This window comes from Colossoma macropomum, unplaced genomic scaffold (genome assembly GCF_904425465.1).
Source record: "Colossoma macropomum unplaced genomic scaffold, Colossoma_macropomum, whole genome shotgun sequence".
Classification (NCBI taxonomy): domain Eukaryota; kingdom Metazoa; phylum Chordata; class Actinopteri; order Characiformes; family Serrasalmidae; genus Colossoma; species Colossoma macropomum.
The window spans coordinates 9,333,809-9,356,190 of NW_023494796.1; the positions used below are offsets into that span (position 1 = coordinate 9,333,809).

The following is a 22,382-nucleotide window of genomic DNA, read 5'->3' on the forward strand; positions in this document are numbered from 1 at the left end:
AGGCAAGGGCTTTACTGTGGTAGTATGCAAAAGTTTTGGTACCCCTGGTCACATTTTCTAGTTTCATTTATTGAATTTAGATTTTATTGGACATTAATAAACATTCGTAGACACTTGAATGTCACAAATACCATGCAGCTGATGGTGATCCAGCAAAACAAGGCTTTCCTTGTCTTTTTTCCTTTTTAAAATAGTTATAGGAATATTTCGTAACACCTGAAAACATGAATCAGTGCTGCATCTCATGGGCATTTATTGATCTCACCTCTATGATGTAAAAATTTATGATGTAAAAATATATATGACGTAAATTGTAGGGCATTGGCTGATATCAGCAAGTATTGATGTCCTGCTGATATTTAGTGCCTTGACTTTTACTGTAATGAACAAATACCACTGTTAATCACTCATAGACTTCATGAATTCAATCAGTAAATTTGAACACTTATAGTTCAAATGACAAAAAACATGAAAAATGCATCCATATTATAATACACAAAAAATCTTGAAGGGAACTGATGAAGAGTAAGGAAAATAAGAGATAATTTACAGAAACCAACAAAAATGATAAGATTCCTGGAAAGATCTGCTACAATACTTAAATGATTTGGTCAGTAAAGCACTGCTTAAGTGGTTCTCCTTAATGTTTGCACACTTAAAATTATGTCAGCCAATATTATTTTTATCAGAGGTTTGAAGTCTTTAAAATCAGTATCAGTCACAAAATTTTCATATCGGTTGCATCCTTGCAAAAAGAGCACAATGGGGTAAAAATGCCTGAAGAAAGAATCACAATTGGGTCTTTAAGGTGTGCATTATAAATATAACAATCCTTTAAAATAGACCTTGGTCGACTCTTAACTAACTGTCACTCCTCTTTCTAGCACTGGGTCCAGTGTGACATAACAGGCTGGTTTGACCTTAGTTAAGTTATCCTTGAAGTGGTCTGATGGTGTGGTTAGAAGGGTCAGCATGGGATTGGCCTTATCCCTTGAACATAAAATTGACCTGGTGACCACTTTGATCCAAGCACCCTCAATAGCATTACTGTTTAATCAGCCTCTAAGTGTAAACAGGGTGGTCAGTTAGATCTACTTCAGAGGGCAGGTGGTCATCCTGCTGTGATGTAGCGTATAGAAGCTGATGTTCAGCGTGTAACATCAATGATTCGCATGTCCCAGAGGTGTTCACAAGTCGATTCTTGCAAATCCAAGTTGAGACTAAAGTCTCTGTCATGAGAGAATTTTAGGCCCTGTTCACACTTAGCATTAACATGCATAGTGGGGACCCATTGAGATCCAATTGCACTACCTTTGGAGGTGGTCAGGGAAGAATATGACCACATAACATTTACAGTGTGAACGCTAAAGCATCTTGATGCGTCTTTAACAGCAGAGAAAGACCACCTTAATCAGCTGCGTCATCACAGCAGAGACGAAAGCAGCTACATAACTTCATTTTTGGCCTCTAGGATGCGAGTCTGAGTTAAGTGTCTGGGAAACGAGTCCGAATCAAATCTCTCTGAGGTGCAAATCAAAGCTGAGCCCAAGTCGAGTCGCTGGGACATGAGTTTGAGTCAAATCTGGAGTCTCTTGGTATGAGTGAGAGTCTGGTCTTGAGTCTCCGGAGTGCAAGTCTGAGTTGAGTCTTAAGTCTCTGGAGTCTGGGTCGATTCTTGAGTCTCTAGGGTGCGAACCCAAGTAAAGTCTAGAGTTTTTGGGATGTGAGCCTAAGTCAGAGTCGAGTCTCTGGGAGACACGTCTGAGTTTCTGAGTGTCAAGTCTTTGGGGTTCGAGTCAGAGTTGAGTCTTAAGTCTCTGGGGTGAGAGTCTGAGAGCATATGACATCTTCCTTGATATGTGTATGGCATGATTATGTCAATGTTATGTAGCAGCGTTCAAGTAAGGTGTTAACTCTCCTTGAAATACAACCAAACAGCAGTATCACAGTGCACAGTTACACACACACACACTCCCAGTGCACTCTGTGCCAGATTCACTAAAGAACAGGCAACTGGAGGAGCCTGAGAGGTGGTCATACACAGTCACTTTAATGGGCAAATACACTGCATCTAAAAAGATGTCCTTTCAAAACACACAGACAGAAGCATCTCTCTTGCTTCTCGCCCCAGGCTTGGTGATTCTCCTGTCCTTCTTTGATTCATAAGATCTTTTTCTTTCTTTTTCTCTCTGTGATTGGCTGAATTAGAACAGCCTTAGCACAACTGTTATGATATATTTATAAATGTTAACTTATTTCAGATGAAAAACTTGATATTCACCTCACTTAAATATACACATGAAGAAAATGCTTTGGCGTAACTTCAGCGGTGGGTCAAGATAGTTGAGTAACATCAACTCGGTCGTCTTTTGAAATGTCTCGTTATGCTGTTTGCTGAACAAATCGTTTGAACGTTTTACTCCCCCTACAGAGTTTCTGCATAAATCAACAAAGTACAATGAAAAATGAAAAGAAGCAACAGCGAACTGCAGTTTCTCTGTAGTATATTTAAAAATGTCATATTTCAAACATGAAAACAGAACCAAGGCCAGTTCACACTAAAAGCACTCCTAAAGCATGTTTCAGTCTCTGAGGTGTGAGTCCAAGTCAAGTCCCAGGACCATGAGAAGCGAGTCCCAGAAACATCTTGAGTTTATGAGATGCAAGTCTGAGTCGAGTGTCGAGTTTCTGAGGCGCAACTCAGAGTCAAGTCTAAAATCTCTGAAGAGCAAGTCTTTAGGTCTTTGCGGTTCAAGTCCAAGTCAAGTCTCAGGTCTTTGGGTTGAAACCCTGAAGCGAGTCTAAAGTCTCTGCAGTAGAAGTCCGAGTCAAATCTCAAATCTCTGAGGTACAAGTCTCAAGTCTCTGAGGTGTGTGTCCAAGTCAAATTTCAAGTCTCAAGTCTGGATCAAATGTCAAGTCTCTGAGGTGAGAGTCTGAGTCAAGTCTCAAATATCTTATGTTCAAGTCAGAGTCAAGTCTCAAGTGTCTGGGATGAAAGTCTGAGTCGAGTCTCGGGTTTCTGCAGTAAAAGTTTGAGTCAAGTCTTGATTCTCTGAGGTGCAAGTCCAAGTCAAGTCTTGAGTCTCTGAGGATCAAGTCCGAGACAAGTCTAGAGTCTCTGAGGTTTGAGTTTGAGACGAGTGTTAAGTCCCTAAGGTGCGAGTCCATGTCGAGTCTCAAGTCACTGAGGTGCATGCCCGAGTCCAGCCTTAAGTCTTTGAGGTGCGAGTCCAAGTCCAGTCTTGAGTCTCTGCAGTGTGAGGCCAAGATAAAGTCCCTAAGACTTTGTGGTGCAAGTCCGAGTGGAGTCTTGAGTCCCTGGGGTGCGAGCACAAATGAAGCCTCAAGTTTCTGAGGTGAGAGTCTGAGTCAAGTTTTGGGTTTCTGATATTCAAGTCCAAATAGAGTCTCGAGTCTTTGGGGTAAAAGTCCGAATCAAGCCTTAAGTCTCTGAGGTATGAGTCAGAGTTGAGTCTCAAGTGTCTTAGGTTAAAGTCCAAATCAAGTCCCAAGCCTCTGAGATTTGAGCTGAAGACAAGTCTTGAGTCTTTGAAGTATGAATCCGAGTCAAGTCTCATGTCTGCATAGTACAAGTCATAATCAGTTCTTGAGTCTCTGAGGTGCTGTTTAAAGTCAAGTCTTAAGTCTCTGACAGACCAAGTCAAGTGTTGTGTGTCTGAGGTTCGAATTAAAGTCAAGTCTCAGGTCTGTAGTCATTGCTCTGTTGCTTTTACTTTCATTTTTGCATATTTAATAAACCTACAGGTTAGTTCAGAAATATCCCCCTGTGCTAACAGATCCACAGGCTTATGTGTTTAAGTCGTAGTAGCCTACTAATAATCTTAGTTAATGAGGAATGTAATGCAGTCACAGCCATAATCAGGAACAAATTAAACTATTAAACAAACAATATGTATTTAACATCTTCAGTAATGTTCAGGACACAATCTAATATGGGTTCAAATGTAACACAGTTTTTATGTAGTTAAACAGGTTAAGCATGTTGCTAGTAGTAGCTTAGCTGGCTGGTTGTTGGGCTGAAAACTTGCCAAATGCTGTTAGCATGGTGCAAACCATGTAACGTCATATGCCTGGTTGTAATTAGGCACCATAATTTCATTTGGACACAGTGTTACAGTCACCATTAGTGAACCTGACAAATAAAGTTTCTGGCAAAGTTTGCAGCTAGCATAGTTTTTAAGTGACCCTTATTAGCCCCACAACGGGGAAATTTCACCTTCACATTTAAACCATCCATGCAGTGAAACACCACATACACACTAGTGAACACACACACTAGGGGTCAGTGAGCATACATGCCCAGGGCAGTGGGCAGCCCTATCCCAGCACCCGGGGAGCAGTTGGGGGTTAGGTGCCTTGCTCAAGGGCACTTCAGTCATGTACTGTCAGCTAGGGGGATCGAACCATCGACCTTCCGGCCACAAGGCTGGTTCCCTAACCTCCAGCTCACGACTGCCCCCCTCCAGTTAGGCCTGCTGTCTGCATATGCATATATGACAGTTAGCTGAAAAAGTCATAGCACTAATGCTGCTTTCAAGTGGTCTCAGTTTTATTGGAAAATGGAGTTTCTCACCAGGAGGCACCACATTAACACCCTAGGAAGTCAGTTGATGAGGTCAGGCATATTGAAATGGCCAAAACTGATAGCTAGCAAATCTTGAAAATGAATACAGGACAAACAAATCCATTTTTGGAGAAACTACTGCTTGACTTGCATCATAAGAGGCCTGTAAGATTGAGACAATGTGACTAGGAGAGACTGTTTAGCGCTATACTTGTTCTGCCATCTTATCATCATGACCTTTCTCCTGTCCTCCATGGCATCATCAGGGAGATTTCCGTTTCACATACCAATGGAAAAGCAAATGTTTTGTTGGGTCAGCTTATCTTTACTACACCGTTCAGTCTTTTCTATTTACTTTAATGCTCCATGTTTTCTCTCTCTGTGCACATTTGGCCAGTGTGTTTGGTTGAGTTATTGACGTGCTTCCTGTTTTGCAGTGGTGCCACACCATTATGCATTGGCCAATCACTGAGCTGCCAATCAAAAGGCTCTCTAAATGCAAGCCTCCTCCATCGCGCGGTCTGACCCATGCCCTTTAAAAGCCATTTGAGTCAGCGCAGTGAACTGAAACGAACCCCAACACACGCGCATAACATCAACCCACTGCTGTGAGCTCTTATTTACAGTGTATGTCACAGAGATTCACACCACCTATCCCCCTCTGTGTGGAGGTGCTGAAAAGAAAGAGGATAAATGAGGACGAGGGAGAGAGAGAGAGGGGGAGAGAGAGAGGTAGAGAGAGAGGGAGAGAAAAAGGGAGAGAGATGGATTGGGGGGGTGGATAGAGAGGTCTAGGGGGGATTGCTAAAGCTGATTAATCTGAAGCAGAGAGCCAAACAAACCATTTCTCTCTCTGCCCTCTCTCTCTCTCTCTCCCTCTCTCTCTCTGTCTCTCTCTCTCTCAAAGTAGCTTTATTTGCATGACTGGCTTAAGTACAATGTTGCCAAAGCATGTAAACTTCAAAGCTGAACATACTTTATAGAACTAATAGCAATTATAGAATTAATGATAATAAAAACAATATTAATATGAAGTACATAAATAAAATCTCTCTCATTTTATATTATCTATTTCTCTCTGTCCTTTTCTACTCTCTCTCTTTCTTTGACCTTTTCTTTCTTTACTTTCTATTCTTTTTTTTTCTCTCTGTTCCCATGTCATTTTCCTTTCTCTCTTTCTTTTTCTCTTTCAGTCTCTCTCACTTTATATTATCTCTTTCTCTCTCACACACTGTTGTGTTCTCTTCATTGTGTCTCTTTGCCTGTGTCACTTTTCTCCCTCTTTTGCTCTCCTTTTCTCTTTCGCTTTTATCCTCTGTTTCTATTCTCTCTCTCTCTCTCTCTCTCTCTCTCTCTCTCTCTCTCTCTCTCTCAATATATTCTCTCTCTCTCTCTCTCTCTCTGGTTATCTCTTTCTTTTTCTGTTCTCTTTCTCTCTTTGGCTGTTTTTCACTTTTCTCCTCTCTCTCACTCACTTTGCATTATCTCTTTTCTCTCTTTCTCTCTCTCTACTTTTCTCACTCATTTTCTTTTTACTTATCTCACTCACTTTTCTGCTCTTTCTTTCTGTCCCTCTCTTTTTCTTTCCTTTTATCCCAAGAGAATCCCGCTCTTCTTTTCTCTCACTTTCTATTTTCTCTCTCGCTCTCTCCCTTTCTTTCCTACTTTCTTTTTTCTCTGTCTCTCTTGCTCTGTCCTCCTGTGCTCTTTTCTGTCCCTATCCCTCTCTCTCACGTTCCTGTGTTTCAGATCCGCATTCATCTCTGTTTAGAATAAACACACACACACACACACACACACTCACACACACACACACTCACTCACACACACACTCACTCACACACACACTCACACACACACACACACACACTCACTCACACACACACTCACACACACACTCACACACACACGCACACACAGTGTGCAGCAGTAATCTGTTTAGTTTTAGTGAGAATGCAGTCATGCTGCGATAAGACTCCATTTATCCTGTTATAGAATTAAACAGACGCTATTTCACCAACACACTTTCTCACAGGATTGCTGTGTGTGTGTGTGTGTGTGTGTGTGTGTGTGTGTATGAATTGTGAATGTGTGCATGTGTGAGTGTGTATTTTGTGTGTTGAGTGAGTTTGTGTGTGTGTGTTTTGTGTGTGTGTGTGTTTTGTGTGTGGATGTGTTTTGTGCGTTGTGAGCGATTGTGTGTGTGTTGTTAATGTGTGTGTGTTGTGTGTGTGTGTGTGTGTTTTGTGTGTGTGTGTGTGTTGTTAGTGTGTGTGTTTTGTGTGTTGTGATTGTGTGTGTGTGTTTTGTGTGTTGTGAGTGATTGTGTGTGTGTGTGTGTGTGTGTGTTTGTGTGTAAGTGTGTGTGTATAGTGTGTTGTGAGTGATTGTGTGTGTGTGTGTGTGTGTTTTGTGTGTGTGTGTGTTTTGTGTGTTGTGAGTGATTGTGTGTGTGTGTGTGTGTGTGTGTGTGTGTGTGTGTGTGTGTGTGTTTGTGTGTAAGTGTGTGTGTTTTGTGTGTTGTGAGTGATTGTGTGTGTGTGTGTGTGTGTGTGTGCACTTTGTGGTTAAAGAACCTCGAAGCTTATCATACACAGCCACAATCTTCCACTTCTTTTCATGAACCTAAACGACTAAAAATTATATCAGTTTATCAGTATTCAGTGTGTCACTCTTTGCCTTTATTACAGCTTCCATTCTTTTCAGGAGACTAATTTCAGTGTTTCATGGAGCCTGAAGGGACAAGGTGGTGTTTTTCAGCTAAGAATCTGGTGCACAGCAGATATTATGTGGTCAGCACCAGATTATTACCTAGAAAAAAAATACATCATGTCCCTTTAGGGGCTCAGAAGTTTTTCAAAGAAATCTGCAGGGATATTTTTCCAAACCTCCAAAGTTCAGTCTTAGAAGTTGGTTGAATTCTCTGCTGCTCATGATCCGAGTCTCTTGAAGATGAAAGCTTTAAGTGTGTTTATCTGATGGGGACAGTGTTGGTGGTCTACAGGTCTTGCAGGTGTTTGTTAGGAATCTCATTTCTCTGTAGCTTTTAAGTGTTTTTATTTTTTTTAACTCTAGTTTTGGGGAAAAAATCTGAAACTTTGACTCTGGACTGCCCTCTAGTGGATTCATTGCTTAACATCCATGCGAATGTAAAGGACGCACACGTATGGTGGTACATAAGTATGGTGGCAGTGACGGTTACATTGTTTGAAATCGACGTATTCGTTTCGTACGTAAAGCCTGTACTGGACTTAAGCGTTGCACAGTTGATATGTGGTCTAGGCCAGTGTTGACCTGATGATTTGAGACAAAACAACATTCCATCGACTGAGATTTCTGAGATTACTTTGCAGCACTTTCTTCAGTATGAGCACACATTTAAACTCATAACTACTGTTTTTTAAATTACAATTTTAAATTGGGTAATTAAAATAGTGTTAATTAAAAGAAATTGATTTTTCACATTTAGATTTTATTGCTGTTATTTTGCACTACGTTGCACAGACCTCTTCTGTTTTTACATCTAGGGTCTTTAATATTAATAAAAAACGAGAATCTGAGAATGTTTTATAGAATTTCCACTAAGTTAATGATGGAAAGTCACCCTTTTTTATGGTGCAGCTTGTTTGGGTGTACTTACAGTTGTATTTCAGTGGAAGACTGTAAGAAAAATGGCCTTGTCTTCTTTAGCATTGCTGGTTGGCTCAAGTCCTACATGCTCTGTAGTTCCTTTCAGATGAGTTGAGACCATTTAGTTAATTATTTTCATTCATCTGCGCTTCAGCGTCAGGCTTATTTTGTCCAACTGTCTGTTTCTTTTCCATGATTTGTTTTGAGGAGCCACAGTAACTTCTGTGTGCGATCTTCTATGTGATGATGTCATATGAGTGTGTGTGTGTATCTGTGTGAGTGTGTCTGTGTGTGTGAGAGATGTGTTCATGTCGTCCCGCTGGCGCTCCTGTCCGAGGTGATCACGTCACGGTGATCGTTGCGTCAGTCTGAAAGCTCAGAGGAGCCCGGACCAGCTGTCGCTCCATGTCTCTGTGTTCGTCTCGCCCTCCTGGGAGTGTGGCTCTGTTGCGGCCAATCACACGCCGTACTCAGACTCCTCATCCAATCGAATATTCATGGATTCAGTGGAATAATTTTGCATGGTGGCTCAGATTGGAGGTTGTGGATAAGGTCTGCAGGGCAGGCAGAGCACACTGGGCCTCGTTCACCAGTATCTTCCCAGTATCTTTTCTCTTAAAATTTTGCTTGAGAAAGGTCCTAAGATAAAGTCGACGTCAGATTCATGACGTGTTCTTACACCGCAGAATTGTTCCCACCTTTATGCTCTTGAGTTTATGTAAATTCTGTTCTTACATAACAATCAATCCCAAATAAGAAAACACTGATGAATATCGGAATCTTTGTGAAAACTGCGTAAGTGGGTTTCAGAAGAAATTTCCTCTTAAGAACGGTTGGTGAACGAGGCCCAATGTTATTCATGACAACTCAAGACTTCAAGTTAGTGCTGGGCGATATGGCCTCAAATCAATATCACGATTAATTGATTGTTTTACCTCGATTACGATTAATGAACGATTATTTTGTTTTTGTTTTTGTTTGTTTGTTTGTTTGTTTGTTTTTTGCCCTCCTAGTTCACTGACAAGGTTTGTACTGTAAATATGCTCCGCATATCTTAATGTAAATCAACAGCCAGATCAGAATTCACGCGGCTTTTACGTCAATCCAACTTGACGTTTGTCATAATTCCGCACTGCTGAGACCTAATAAACATTTGGGGTGATATTTCTCTACAAAATTAGAAGAGACGTATGCAAAACACCTTCGTGTTTGAAGAGATTTCAAAAGAAATGGCCGAACGCAGCCGTAGGAGAACGAGGCTGCAGCATCAAAGAACAGCACGAAAGCAAAATTGAAAGAATCCAACGACACGAACGAAAGAAGTGACCGCGCCCTTCTTACAGTGAGCTCGAACACATTCTGGGTGATGAGCCCAGCTGTCAGTCAGTGAAGCTTCATGATGGCTCCTGTGATGCTGGTGAAGATGAAACTGAAAGCTCAGAGAGCGACTGGTGTTCGTTAGCAGTCATGATTGTTTACCACTGGATGAGCCACGTGAAGCAACGTGACGCGCTGTTCTTTTGCGTATGCGGGTCGGTTTAGGAGCTGATCTGTTCAGACTGATGTCACATTTGGATCACATTTAAAAGATAATGTGAACAGCCAAACAAAAAACTGGATTTGGTGAGAAAATCAGATTTGGGCCACTTGTACCCACTGTGTGAACATAACCTTAGCTTCCATGTCACGACTGTCATGACTACATGCGTGGAAGTAAGTTTTAAGGGGACAGTACACGAACACACAGAGTGGGGAAAGGATTAACAGAATTTAAAAAATCAAAATAACCAACAAGATTACGGTTCTGAATGTCGGTTTCGATTACTTCTCAATTAATCGCCCAGCCCTACTTCAAGTGTTCTATTGCTTTTGGACAACAGTTCAAAATAAAGAAGAAAGCTAAGTGAAAAAGTGCTGCACGTTGTATGAAATGTGCTTCAACCCTCTGGGGTCTATGAACAGGCTAGCATGTCAAAGTAGATGTTTCTCAGTGCTTCTATTAATAGCATTGCGATAATGTAGTGCAGAAATACAGTTCAAGCAGTTCCTTAATCTGTAGAGTCGCCCTTTCCATTCCATCACATCACGAGATCATACATCACTCACATCCAGAGATATGAGCCAATGAAGAGAAGTTGAGGCCGGTGGATTTGTGTGTCCGTCTTTATTTTGTGTGAAACTGACCAATGGACACTCAGGAAATCACTAAGGACTGACCCGTCATGTTTTGGAAAGTAGCAATGAGGGGAACATTTATCTACTTTTTTGTCCATACATTCCACTACTTTTGTGAAGCTAATTTTTTTTTGTCATATGGCAAAATATGGTTCTAATTAATTTTAGATATTGCCCAGTCCTAGTTCAGAACACACTCTTCTTCAGTATCTGACCAAAGCTGCAGGTCAGACATTATCGTATAAACGTTATCTAATGTCTTCATTCTCTGTTTTTGTAGGCACTACAGTAGAACTTAGCATAAAGCGTGTCATTACTTAACAGCCAGTGCTCAGAGTGACACCGTTATTGTGAAAAAAGTTGTGGTTATCACAAATAAAAGTACAGAAACACACTTAAAAAGATGGTTCTTCAAGTAGCGTCTTTAGTAAAGGCAATGGTTCTGTTTAGAACTTTGAGTTCTACAATGAAGCTTTCTGAAAATGGTTCTGCATAGCAACCAAAAGGGTTCTTCTATTGTTTGACACTGTAACAACAGCAGAACCCTTTTTGGTGCTACTTAGAAGCATTTTCAATAAGCTTCTGTACAGAACCATATACAACACATTCTCCATATATAGAACCATTTCATGCTTAAACAGTTCGCCATGTAAGGAACCATTTAAGCATGAAATGGTTCTATATACAACTTACGTTTCTTCAGATTGGTGGCAGTTTGTTGTATATGGTTCCGTAGTGAACACTTTGGTGCTATATAGAACCAATTTTAAAAAGGTTCTATATAGAACTGTGTACAACACATCTCCATCAGTCGGAGGAACCATTTCACCATGCAAAGAACCATTTAAGCATGCTGATTCTGATCCATTCAAATATACCCATACGGTGCATCACTGAATAAAATTCTCTCTCTCTCTCTCTCTCTCTGTGTCTCTCTCTCTCTCCCTCGGTCTCTCTAGCTCCTGAGGAGTTCATGTCTCTGGCTGAGTTGGAGGACACACTGTTGAGGAATGTGTTTAGAGGTTATCAGAAGTGGGTGAGACCTGTGCTTCACGCCAACGACACCATCACCGTCCGCTTTGGCCTCAAGATATCACAGCTGGTGGACGTGGTGAGAATCTCTCACACACACACACCCACACACACACACAGCTGGACATATAGACAGGCGCTATGGGTGTGACATACCCTGCTAAATGCAAATACAGAGCTGTACACACACATAAACATGACCATACCAAAATATAAAAATATAATATTATACACTGACACGTATTTCAGTATATTCTACTTAGATTTTGGGAAATATTGTAAATTTATTGAAGTATATTCTAAATAAAATAACAAGTCCAAAAACCAGGTTCTGTCATTGTGTGCACATCTGTTAAGGCACCATTAATGCGGAAGTATATGTGCACATTTTGGAGCAACATATGCTGCCTTCTAGACGACATCTTCTTCAGGGATGTCCATTCTTATATCAACATGACCACACCAAGAAACATTCTGCACATTATAACAGCATAGCTGCACAATCAGAGAGTGCAAGTGCTGGACTGGCCTGCCTGCACTCCAGACCTGTGCCCCACTGAAAACGTGGTGCATTTTGAAGACATATAGGATAACGAAGGCCCCGTTCGGTGGAGCAGCTGAAGACTTGTATAACAGAAGAATGGCAAAACGTTCCACTTTCAAAACTGGATTGTTGTTAGTGTTGTTAAATGGGCACACTTTTGAAACCTTAAAACATCAAATTTGTGGGTTTTGGTGCAGTTTTCAGTTTATTACAGGTCAAACTAAATGTACTAACCCCTGCTTTCTGTTTATATTTGCGTGTCACATAATGTTCTGACTTTTTTGTAAGTGAGGTTTGTACATGTGGTTACATACATCCAAACTGCTACTAAGCACCCACTGACCACACATGGACATGCACAGCCTGTGTTTGAGCTGTTGTTAGTTCAGGCTTGGTGTGAGAGCCGCTGTCAGCTCTTTGTTTGCACACATACACACAGCGCGTGCCTCACACACATCGCCATGACGACCATCCTGACAGCACCTTGCTCACTCACGACCCTGTGCTTGTACTGATTTGTACATGTGTCACCAAGTCACCAAAATGCTCTCAAGTTAAAGGGAAACATTCCACTTGTCTTAAACCAGGGGTGACCAGGCTTTTTGTCTGGCGGCAGGCGAGGGGCTGGGGGGGGAGGAGGGGGTATGGAAATGTGTGAGGAAGGCCAAAAAAAGACAAAACAATGTACAGGTGTACAAGGTAGCAAGATTACAAATCAAGGTTTTTAAAAATGTGTTTTATCACACTGTAGTATAATTATTAAAATTATTCAGATAATATTAATATTAGATGATTGGTTGGGTTGGGGCAACTTTCTGACAGACATTTTCTTTTTCACAATTGACTAGAGGTCTGATACCCAACCCAACAACATATGGGAAGTTCGGGCCAGATTCGGGTCAGTTTTTCACGTACAACAGCAGGCTTGGGTCAGGTAGTGATCGTAGCAGGTTTGTTTATGTTTGAAGAAATTTCAGGCACTTTCATGCATCTTCTGTCTTGTTTTCGCCAGAGCGTTAGCTTTCGCTTGGTTGTTACCTTTCATTCACGAAGTTTCCCTGACTTAAACTCTGAGATCTCAGGGGAGCACAGTGTTGTTAAAGCTGTGTGGGCAGAACGAGCCACATTAGTTTTGTGATTGGTGAGGTTACTGCTTTTGTAAGTGCTACCCAAAATTAGGACCATCCAGTTTACATCAAAAGAGGCATCATTGGCAAAATACATTGGGACACACTTTGCTCATGTATATTGTGAGCCCACAAAAGCAACATTAACCTACTTAGAATGAAAACATGGATTTAGGTGCCATTGGGCTTTAGGCATTTCTGCAGTAGCAGCAGTAGCAAGAGGAACTTTAGCACAATGAGGCTAACAGTTGATCAGGGCAGCTGTTCACTGACAGGTACAATCAGCATTATATAATACATAATAAAATAGCAGTCTGTCTCAGCATCACATTCTCTCTTGATCAATTCAAGTGCTTAGTAACAATGCAAAGCTCTGTAAAACCATGTCTGTGACAATGTCTCTGTTAGTGTGTACGAAGGGGTTTCAGCCAGATATGAGTTCCAAATTTAACAACACCAGCTGGGCCCACTTGGGTCAGGTCTCAAACTCCTGGATACAGGTTGGGTTTGTGCTTTAATATTTACCCGTGCAGACATAGTTCAGATACAGGTTGGTCATTTTCTTCCAGCCAATCAGAAGGTGGGTCTGCACCAGATCCAGATGTCCTTGTGTCCTTGAAGGAATGTACAGCTCTCGCTCTGTGCTTTGCTGAAGTGTTGATTTCCGTCCTGTCTGTTAGAACAGACCCTGCTGACCTTGTTTGTTCAGATAGCAGAGTGGATTAGATGGAGACCGCATGTATGTGATGATTCAGTCGAGCTCTGAGTCAGAAAAGTGAGCTAATGCTTTAACACAGGATGTAGAAACTATAGGCTAGAATAACAGAGGTCATTTTTCTTCTGCACAAAGTACCGGAACCTTTAGCACCAGAAGACTGGAACTGTGCTTTTTCCACTGGGCACTGGTCCAGTACTGAAGGTTCTAGTTTTATGGTTTTTGGTACCTGTCCAGGACTGATACTGGTGGGATCTAATCATACTCAAATGTCTCTTCTGTGTTTGGTGACACTTGCAGCTGAAGCCAACAGCGATTTCTTCCAGTTGAAGTATTCAAGTGCTGTTAAATGACCAGTAAGTGATGTAGAGTATGAGCTAGAATGGTAAATTGACTTATTTTAGAATTATCACTTTGTAAAGTGTTCACAAAGCTGATTAGTTAAGAAGTGAATGATACCAATTTCATCAAGCAGGTGGAACATGAACTAGAACTAGAACCAGAACCACACACACAAACACAAACACACACACACAAACAAATACAGACACATACACAAAGAAACACACACAAAACACACAATCAAACACAAACATACACACAAACACACAGAAATACACACAGTAAAGGAGGATTAAAGAGCAAGAAATAGAGAGAGAGAGAGATAAGGGGAGAGAAATGAAGTGTGTAATGGATTTTAGAGGTGTGGTAAGTGCATTAAGTGTGAAATACGGAAGTTAACAAGGGCCAAGATGGATGGCATAATCACAATGACTATAGTCTCTCTCTCTCTCTCTCACACATACACACACACACTCACACACTTGATCTTATACAGTGTCAGGGCATAGTGTCAGACGTATGTATCTAATGTATTATAAATGCCTAAGTACCTGTATGTTATACTAATATGTCCCATTTGTATTACATTCTAATTCATGTTGGGCACATTAGTATTACATATAGATACTTACACATTATTTCATATAGATACTTAAATGTGTATTGTTATATATGAATATGTATTATTATGTATTATTTATTATATATTGGTAAGTATGTATATAAGCCGATGCATTTTCGGCTTTATTATTTTTTGCAAATCAAATAGATGCCACAACAGTACTGATAGTATTAATATAACCAGGAGTATTTTGCTGGTCCTTTAGGTTAGCATTGTTTTTGTCCTGGAAATGTATGAAAACAAGTACACACAATGAATTTGTTACCGCAGTAAACGCAGAGATTTACACACACACTTTAACATGCAGTACACTAAACACCGACACAAGCACTAGCTCATTAAAGCAGCAAATTGGATAGGATAGTTTATGAAGCAGGAGCAGGGAACGCCCATTTGTGTCCATGTGTATGATTTAACACCCACACTTGCGTACACATGCACACACAGCATCAAGCATTCAATACAGTGTAAAATAAGCTGGAAGTGCTGAGCTCAGTATGTAGATAAGGTTGTCTGAATGTACATGTTGTCAGCTGTTGTCCTCTAAGCTAACCTAAACAGTGAAAATGGAGGCCTGTTGTTCATCACGGCCTGCTCTTCACTGAGAATGAACTAGATTAGTTTAATGCAGTAACACTGGGCACATCAATAGAGCAACTGGAGATGTAATTCATTCTCTAATGTATTTGACCTTCTCTTGAAGTCTAGTTCAGTTCTTGCTTTGGTTCTGTATTGATTTTTTAATGGATGATGAATTGAGAGTGGGCAGGTAGGGCCAGGTGATATGACCAACATTATATGCATTTCTTAAAGATGAATTATAAGCCTGAATAGCATTTTAAACCATGAAGAAACCAGAAGGTGTCTGATCTAAGAAGACAGTCTCTTGTTTTAAGACATTGTGCTCTTTATAATATCAACACAATAGCTTGCTAGTTATCTCTGCTGTTATATGTTAGGGAAGTGCAGATCAGTATTAATTTTATTTGTTTGTAATTTGTTAATTTTATTTATTTGTAAGAAGTCAATAGAAGTCAATAGTCACCGAAATCTTTTTCATAAATATGTCCTCATAACCCTCTCTCGGCCTGCTCAAACTGCATCCAGCTGTTCATTAGGTTCGTGTAGAATTGTTGATGTGGTTTAGAGCACAGAATGGTGTTCTATGAGCTACAAACATGAACAAATCTTCACATTGTAGCTGAATTCTGAGGGGGCAGCCATTTTAGACAACCTGTTCCAGCTGATAGTTAGGTCACCCCCCCAGGCTACGAAGCTGGGGGGAGGTGAAGGCTGTTGTTAACGCAACGCTATTGGACAGCTCAGCACATTTGGGGAGAACACTAACTGCCAATTCTGTTACCTCAGCTAACAGACACTCATGTTGGCTAGCTTCATGCTGAGGGATGGAGGGAGAGGGAGCGCTTCCTACCCACCCAGAGAGAGTGTGGCCAATTGTTCTCTCCTGGACTCCCAGCCACAGAAAGTAGGAGTAAATGCTCAGACAGCTGCAGCACTCTGGAGCCCTTGGCATAGTAGTTTTAGTGTTGAGGTAGTTTCATTACATAACACTACCCTGAAAAAACAGCATAGACCAGCATGGCTGGACAGCTCGGCCACCCGGATCACATGCCAGGCATAGTACAGTAGCCTTGCAGCGGAACAGGAGGCGGGGCTCAGGACTCAGGCGCCATCCTCATACCTCTCCTGTCTGTCCTCGTCGCTCCGCCCGCTGTCATCCTCCTCCTGTCACCACTTGGCAAAGGGTTCGGGCACTGTCTTCCTACCGCCCCTCATGGCTGTCTTCGGGGCCCAGAGATCAGGCAGCTGGCACATACCCCCATCTCCCAACTCAGCCTAGGGACCTGGCATGAGAAAACACCCCCTCCCTAGTGAAAGAACGAGCATAAGGAGGGAGGTCAGTAGAACAGAATAGGGAACTGGGTAGGGTCTTGGAAAGAGGAGCCCCCTGCAGCCGAGGAGCCGGGACAGGCAAAGAGAAGGCTCCTTGTTTCCAAAGGGGCTGAGACAGGTGAAGGAAAGGCCCCTTGTTCTCCTCCTGTCATCACTCACAGCTGTCATCTGGATGTGATGTTCGGGTACCGCCTTCCTGCCACCTCTCGCCCAGGAGTCGGGCACTTGGCACACCAGCATATGTTGTGTTTTGGATGCTGGTATGCTGGTCAACCCAGCACCACACCAGCATAAACCATCTTAGATCTGTTTTGATGTCAGCAGGATAATCACGTCTCTCAAACTGTCATGAGATCTTTTATTACTTCATGGAAAAAATAATCTCACTACTCATTACTTTGCTTCTAAATTACTCTCTGAAACCCACACACCTGTACCAACTGAAAGACCTCTAGAAAATTCAGAAGTCCTTTATTTAACAATACTTCAGAAAGAAATAGCCAATAGTAGTAAACATCATTTAAAAGTCCTGCCACTATTCCTGCCTTTGAACAACACAGTCACACTTTATTGAAATGTACTATTGAATCATTAGAAAACTAGCCGGTAGAAGCAATTCAGAACACGTTCAATACAAAACCTTTGATTTTATTGATGATACAGTCTGGTCAGTTTAGGTGAGATCTCTCTCTTCTTCAGCACAGGGCTCTTAATCTATCAGTTCCATATTAGCCTAATTAGATGATTAGATAGTGCTTAACAATGCTTGTGCTGCTCATATTCACAGTTAAAATCTCGCAGTCCGATGTTGCAGGTAGCACACACACTCAAATTATATACAAAGCCAGTCACAGATAATCTATATAGAGGAAATCTATGCTGTAAATGCATCACGCATAATTAATATTGCTGTGGTCGAGACAAAAGAGCAACACAACATAATTTTTATGAAGTCAGTAACTGTAATGCTATAATGTGATACAAGAATTTAAACAGTAATCTGTTACTTTTGTTACTATTACCCTCAACACTGATCCACCTAGTGTACTGAACTGTTCAAAGTTGAAGTCTTTGCTGCTAATGTAGGATTGAATGGCACCAGTTTAAGATAAATACTTAAAACACATATTAACAATATAGCAAAAATGTTTGATTTCAGTAATTATTATTGCTTTTGTTGTCATTCACAGGCCCTGTTTTCTCACTCTTTCTGACTGAGTCTGCAGTAAGTTTGTCTGTGCTGAACCAACACAAGGTTCCATCCTCTTACAGATGGACTGTAAATGTTTCATCATATCATTATGAAATATTGATTTGGCCCAGACCAGCGAGCACCGAAAGGTCTAATTTGCTGTGGTCATCGTCCACTGAGAAGGCCATCAACACAGACATCACAGACAGAGAGATAAATACATACTAACAAATAACCAGGCAAAGGCACACCTGAGCCGAAGAAGATTTTCTGAAATAATCCGGACAGTCTGACTTAGAGGTGTTATAAAGATTGGTGTACTTGAATTAAGATGTATAAATTACAGAATGTTAACCTTACTCAGTAGCTCAGAACGCGTCTGCCTCCATTACGGCTTCAATCAGACTGAACACTCATTCAGTATTTATCAGTGCTGTATTAGGGCCTGAGCGATATGAACATTTTGTGGCTGATACTGATACCAATATTAACTGGAAAAGAAATCCAAAAACAGGTCATATCGGCTGATTATTTAACATGTATATTTTTAATATGTGAATTTTATACTGTAAAGTTTTAGTTGAGCTCTGCTTTACTGACTGATATGATTGTCAGTTCTTAATTATTACACTTTTCAAACAAAAAGAACAGCAGAATATCTCAGGCTCTGTACTTTGTTCATTTCTCTTATTTCTCATTGGTTCTCTACATAAAAGTTTTTTTTTATGTTATAACATGTTTTTCTCATGCTGAAGGTTAGCCATGATCACCATGATTTAACCATGAGCGTGTTTTGTCTTACAGTTGACCAGTTCAGTCTGTATTTCCGTGATTAGATTTGAAATACAGGTGGCTCTGATTGTTCAACATGGATTTCAATAAAGATCCTTTCATTATAGAAAAGCCGTCAGTCTGAAGGAACTAAACAGACAGTAAATGCAGTGTTTAAAGGAAAGAATCAACATGAAATGGTTGGTTAGCCTGTAGTTTGGACAGCAAATATGCTGTCTAATCCAGCTGAAGTTTTGGAAAGTTTGAGTAAGTTTCTTAGTAAGCTACATTAGCTATTGCACTTGCTAGCAAGCTTGCTATGCAAATTATATGCTAGCCAAAGTTGTTTTGCATCTTTCCTTTAAACACTGCATTTACTGAACGTAGCGCCTCGTTCTGTCGTTCAGACTGAAGGTTTTCTATAATGATAGGTTTGTTATTTGATTGCGAGAACAGCGTTGCAGTAATGACTCAGTGGCTGTGTTTACATGCAAAGATTTTTGCCAAACCGATTGAATACATTCCGATTACAGATTCAGACTGAGGTGTTTATATTCACTCTATTAAACAATCTGATAGAAAATCTTCGTTTACATGCGCACTACAAGTAATCCGACCCAAAATGACGCGCATACGTGGAGTACCGCTTAGAGTAAACGTTACCATGACAGCGAACATCACGTCAGGCCCAGTCAGAGTGAGATTTGTTAATGTCTGTCTCAAATGTACCTCACATGTACTCTTTAAAGAAGGCCGAGAGGAAGACATCGTGTTCTGAGACACATAAGCTGGACGTCCGTCCCCCCGCCGTCTTTTAAAGATCAGAGCGTAAACTTCAACTCCTCTGTAGACCAGTTTCTGCTCCGCCATGTTGAACGTTGACGCACATGCGCAGAACGTACTTACACGTTCCGATTGGGAATGTAATCAGATACAGATAGTGTATTAGTGTATACTTTGTAGTAGAATCATTTCAATTCAGTACCAGTACTATGAGATTACAGTGCTGTATAATGACTTGAACACTTTCTAAATGCTCAATACTGCAGTAAAATTGATATAAACTGGAAATGTCTTTTGAATATATTTTGAAGCCACAACTCATTGGTTGAGGAGCAACAGCTGATTATAAATTGTGTAACCTAAATCTATGAATTTTACTTAATAAACGAGGCTTTGGATGTCATTTTGCAGAACCCTACTATCTTGTATGGTTCTTTGGCGTCCTCTGGTGGTCACTGCGTGTAAATACCAGTGAACATCTTCACCTTGTCGTTGCGCTGGAGTGTCACTGACATTGATTTCCTCTCCAGTCTAATCTTACTGACGTGTCTCTATCCGACCGTCTGGATCCAGACAGTTTATTCAGAGCCGCAAATAACTGAACAAAGCAGAGACGCAGTGTTCGTACTTAAATAAAGTGAGAAGACGAATTTAATATCAAAGCATGTGGTATTTATACAGCAACGTCAGGCCGAAGACAGTAAGCTTTTCAGATGTGTTTTTTTTTAGCTCAGTAGGTTTGATTTATGGACAACTTTGAAAGAATTTTAATACTAATTTGCAAATCAAAAGGAGCCAGTTTTTATCAAAGGTTTAATTAAATTAATTAACTTCTTTTTATCTCATCTAGTTTTTTTTTATCTGAAATTTGTATTGTTATGCGTAAACTTATCTCTCTCTCTCTCTCTCCCTCTCTGTCTCTCTCTCTCTCTCTCTCTCTCTCTCTCTCTCTCTCTCTCTCTCTCTCTCTCTCTCTAGGATGAAAAGAACCAGCTGATGACTACTAATGTCTGGCTGTGGCAGGTAAAGATTTAAGTGGTATACATATACGTATATATAATATAATATATACGGTCAGGGTTAAAAATACAATCTGTATTAAAAATGTAACAGAAGTTCGAGACCCCCCTTTCATTCATTTAAGCTCCAGTCAACACAGCCATTAATTACAAGAGATTCATTTTTCAGCATCAGCAAAAAAGCAGAAAACATTTATTTAACAAAAAATCATCTAAATATAACATCAACATTTTCATGATTTAGTTTTTGTTGATTAAGAGAAGCTAGTTGAGGTGGTTCGGGCATCTGATCAGGATGCCCCCTGGATGCCTCCCGGTGGGGGTTTGCCAGGCACGGCCTACTGGGATGAGACCCCAAGATCGTCCTAGGACCTGCCTGAGGAATTATATCTCCAAGTTGGCCTGGGAGCGGCTCGGGGTCGGGGGAATGAGATAGAGGAAGTTGTGGAGGGCAGGGTCGTCTGGGATTCTCTGCTCTTCCGACTGCTATCTGGACTAAGGGTTAAAGATGAAGATGATGAATTAATAGTTTTTATTGTTTACAGTTTCTATTTTTTTCACAAGCCTGGCTTTGAGTTTTTCAAAGAAATCTGCAGGGATTTTTTTTCACGCCTCCAAAGTTCAGTCTTAGAAGGTGCTTGCATTTTCTGCTTTTCACACTACAAGTAATTCCACATTTGAATATGCTGAGGTCTGGACTCTGGGGTGGTCAGTGCGTCTTCTTTGTTTGATAAGTACATCTTAATGTACTGAGGTCGTTATCTTGCTGTTGAAGGAATTTCTTCCCAGTCAGATGTTTTTCAGAGGGCACTGCACGAGGTACTAAAATGAGTACTTATCAGAGTTCATGATGCCTTCGACCAAAAACAAGTCACCAACTCCAGATGATGTTATACATCTCCAAACTTGCCTTGATTCTCTGTCTGTTCTCTGCCATGCCTGACTGACAGTTCTAGAAGCTCCTGTGTCAGCTTGGCTGTTGCTATGCCAATCACAGAGACTACAGAGACTCCTGCTCGATCTTATTCCAGCCTTCACTGCTGGCTCAGCAGGATCTCCAAGGAGACAAAGAAACTGATTCCAGAATCTCCATATCCTGTATTAACATCTATATACCTTCCCAACTCTCGTTTAACTGCAAACCCTGTTCGAAAAGATTTGGGACTGTTTTCAAAATGCTAATAAAAACAGAAAGTAGTGATTAGTAAGTTCTGTTGGACATGTATTGAATAGAAAACAGCACAGTTTTTCATGTTTTACCTTATGAATGTCATTGTTTTTTGTAAATGTGCACTCATGATGCCTATGACACGTTCCAAGGAAGTTAAGACAGGAGCATGTTTACCAGTGTGTTACATCACCTTTACTTTAAACAGCCCTTAATAATCATTTGAGGACTGAAGATGCCAACACACAGATCCAGTTTATAAAAGTGAAATGTTGCTCCCAAAATGTGTTTAGTGTGTGCAAGTTACCCACTAATACTCCCCAAATACCATGACCCGTGCTGGATTTTGAACTTTATGCTGGTAACAGTCTGGATGGTCCTTTTCTTCTTTGGCTTGGGGCACAAAACCGCAATCATTTCCATAAACAATCTGAAAGGTTGACTCATCAGACCACCAGTACACTTTTCTGCTGTGCATCAATCCATTTTAGATGAGATCGGGCCCACAGAAGATGGCAGTGTTTCTGGAAGTTGTCAACATGTGACTTCCACTATGCATGGTAGCCTTGCATTTGTGGATGCAACATTGGATGATGTTTATTGACAATGGTTTGTCAAACTATTCCCAAGCCCATGTAGTGACATTCAGTTGTGGTTTTCATTTTTCTTTGGATGATATTATGCACTGTAGAGGGTGAAATACCTAAAATCCTTGCAAACACTCTTAAATTGTTGGATATTTTGCTAATGTATGTTTTGG

At 40.8% G+C, this 22,382-nt stretch overlaps 1 protein-coding gene across 1 annotated transcript in view; it reads left to right on the plus strand.

Annotated features, from left to right (window-relative positions):
* chrnb3a (cholinergic receptor nicotinic beta 3 subunit a) overlaps window positions 1–22,382 on the plus strand; it is a 34,564-nt gene that overhangs the window by 6,182 nt on the left and 6,000 nt on the right. Inside the window, exons 2-3 of the mRNA XM_036583766.1 lie at window positions 11,353–11,504; window positions 20,414–20,458. Of these exons, the coding sequence (XP_036439659.1) occupies window positions 11,353–11,504; window positions 20,414–20,458 (197 nt within the window). The remainder of the gene's footprint in view (window positions 1–11,352; window positions 11,505–20,413; window positions 20,459–22,382) is intronic.